The sequence below is a fragment of the Protobothrops mucrosquamatus genome, unplaced genomic scaffold, assembly GCF_001527695.2.
Source record: "Protobothrops mucrosquamatus isolate PMUCROS unplaced genomic scaffold, P.Mucros_1.0 scaffold1380, whole genome shotgun sequence".
Classification (NCBI taxonomy): domain Eukaryota; kingdom Metazoa; phylum Chordata; class Lepidosauria; order Squamata; family Viperidae; genus Protobothrops; species Protobothrops mucrosquamatus.
This window is the reverse complement of record NW_015387569.1, coordinates 147,427-150,195: the sequence shown is the minus strand read 5'-3', so window position 1 is coordinate 150,195 and position 2,769 is coordinate 147,427. Positions and strand designations below refer to the sequence as shown.

The 2,769-nt window shown below is 36.4% G+C and overlaps 1 protein-coding gene across 1 annotated transcript in view; it reads left to right on the top strand.

Moving 5' to 3' along the window:
* Nucleotides 1-2,769, top strand: part of TMEFF1 (transmembrane protein with EGF like and two follistatin like domains 1) — a 61,287-nt gene that overhangs the window by 32,656 nt on the left and 25,862 nt on the right. Inside the window, exon 5 of the mRNA XM_015821686.1 lies at nt 1,828-1,924. Coding sequence (XP_015677172.1) covers nt 1,828-1,924 — 97 coding nt within the window. The remainder of the gene's footprint in view (nt 1-1,827; nt 1,925-2,769) is intronic.

Below are 2,769 nucleotides of genomic sequence, written 5' to 3'. Positions count from 1 at the left end.
TCCTGTGATATTCTCCATCAAATATTTGTTGCAGACCAATTGTTTGTAAAATTTGTGTCTGCCACTTAACACTGCTACTAGCAGCGAAATGGAAGTTTATGGTTGTGTGCAAGAGACATTCCATTTTTGAAGTTAACTACAGCTTCACATGAAAGGGAAAAGAGTATATGACCTTGTGGGGGTGGAGGAATAGGGTTGATCATTTATCACTTGGAGTTAGATCAAAGTTTTTCAATCTGGGCAACTTTAAGATGCCTGGAGTTCAACTTCTCCAACCGGCTTTCTGGCTGGAGAATTCTGGAAGTTGAAGTCCAGACATTTTAAAATTGCCAAGGTTGAGAAATACTTGAGATGGCTGTTTGTTTCCACCAGTTCTATGTATAAACAAGGCTGAAATGAGTTTCGTCTGTGAGTTGGTAAGCACAATTTTGTGGATTCACATCTTTGCCTCAGATAACATGCAAAATATTGCTGATTTTCCCAATAAAGTATTTTTTTAACTTTTATGTTCATATGTTATATACTATTAAACATAGAACATAAGGCTGGAAGGGACCTTAGAGGTCTTCTAGTCCAAGCCAAACATATATTGATGTTGTATTATAAATTCCTGATGAAATGAATCAGAGGCAACTTTATCATGAATTTGTTTCTTGCCGACATACGTTTTCAAGTTTAGCAAGCTTGTTAAACAAAACAAAGCCAAAAAACAAAAACAAGTTAAACAAAACAAGCCAAAACAAATCTTCTTGATGAAGTCCTATGAATAATGGCATAGGGAAAAACAGATCAATAATCCATTTTTACATTCTTATTCATATTGTGATAATGTCTAATATAATTTTATTATTGCCACTGTTGTGTCACAATAGCTTAAAGCATACTTGTTATGTGTACATTTAAGTGCATCACCCAGTTTAATGGAAAGAAGTTGAACACATAGCTCTCCCAATGAAACCAGTGACATTTAAAATAATTTAACTTCAGCTCAGTTATCTACTATATTATTATTACTAGCATAAGGAACTAAGTTAAAGGGTATGGGATTTGTATGATTCTAAAAAAAAGGGGGGGTTGGCTGTTATTTCAAGGTAATAACCTGACATTCACTATATGTCTAGGGCTAGGCATTTCAGCTGTAGTGGATACACTTCAGTAAAACTTTTTACAGCCATACATCCTTAGGCCCTTTATGTTTTTATGAATTGTTGTTCTAGACATTTAGATTCTGTCAGGACCATAGATTATACAGCATGCATATTTTCTATCTCATACAGTGAATTATGAATAGGACTTTTTAAAGATTTTTTTTATCCCACCTTCAATACTTTTTTTATAAGTAATTCAAGGTAGTGAACTTACATAATACTTCTTCCTCCTCCTTTTCCCCATAACAAGCACTCTGACAGGTGGGTTGGACTGAGAGAGACCGACAGGACCAAAGTCATCAAGTTGGCTTTCGTGCCTATGGTGGGACTAGAATTTGTTAGAATGATGAGAAATAAGTAATAGAAGTAGAGCGACTAATGTTATTTAATCTGTGTCAGAAGTCCCCAGCCTTTTGGGTTACAGGGACTGGTTCCGTGGAGAGAGGTTTTTCCGTGGACTGGAGAGTGTGTGGTTTTGTGTGCTGCCTGCATCCCGCGGATGGGGCTTTGCTTGTTTGTGCGGACTGGTTGCTGGCATGCCGCAGCCCAGTACTGGTCCACAGACCAGGGGTTGGGGACCCCTGATCTATGTCTATAGATAAGTATAATATGAAAAATATTTTACACTCTTTTAGAAATCTTTATTAGATAATAACCTGTTGATGTGGCTTTGTTTTAGAGTATGAAGGATCTGGAACAGACGTTCATAGAAAACATTCCAAATGTGGAGTTTGCAAGTACAGAGCTGAGTGTGATGAAGATGCAGAAAATGTTGGGTAAGTAACTTTCCCCAAAGGCACAAGCTACTTTCTCCCAGTAGTTAAGATGGCCACTGATATGAACCGGTCCTAGCTTTTGTTAACACAGCGCCTTCTTTTGAAGAATTCAGCCTATTTTGAGCTCTGAAAAGCAGTATGTTTCCAGTTTAATAGCAACAACTGTAAGAATGTATTATCTGATGTATTTGTTGATGAAGAAATACATTACTGACTGCTCACATTATAAAAAAATTAAGCTCATTTTTAAATAATTGAATAATGAAATCAGGAAAAAGGGTTAGACTTACAATTATCTAGTACAGAATAGCATTGTATTCACATAAAACCTTTCTAAGTGTATCTATTTGCAAAAATAGAAATGGTTCTCAATCTGTTGCTTTGAAGCTGAAAGCTGAAAGGGATAGTATTCCTTATGTCATCTGGTAAATGAATTATCCATTTTCCTGGGATAAAATCACAAGTGAAATCTGGATTAAGGATGCTTCACGTAGCTGTCTCTTCTGTCACAAAGTTGATGTTAATGGTGGTGGTTATGACAAGTTATTTGCTCAGTTCAAATGTTATGGATTTATGCATTAATATGTTCCTTGATTAATTGACCAACCATATGGTCTAGATCTTGATATAGCAACATAGCCCTTCTCAGGGTTCTCATTCTGGAAATAATGGATGGAATTTGATCTTTGTAACAACTACTTCTTGAAAGTCCTTGTGCCTCCAGAAAGGTTTTTCTGGAAATTTCAGACTATCTGGAGCAGCCTGAAGGAGGAAAAAGGAATTAGTAGAGATTGGCTATGGTCACTACTTCTACCAATCATGAGCAACTGGAGTCTCTTGGATAT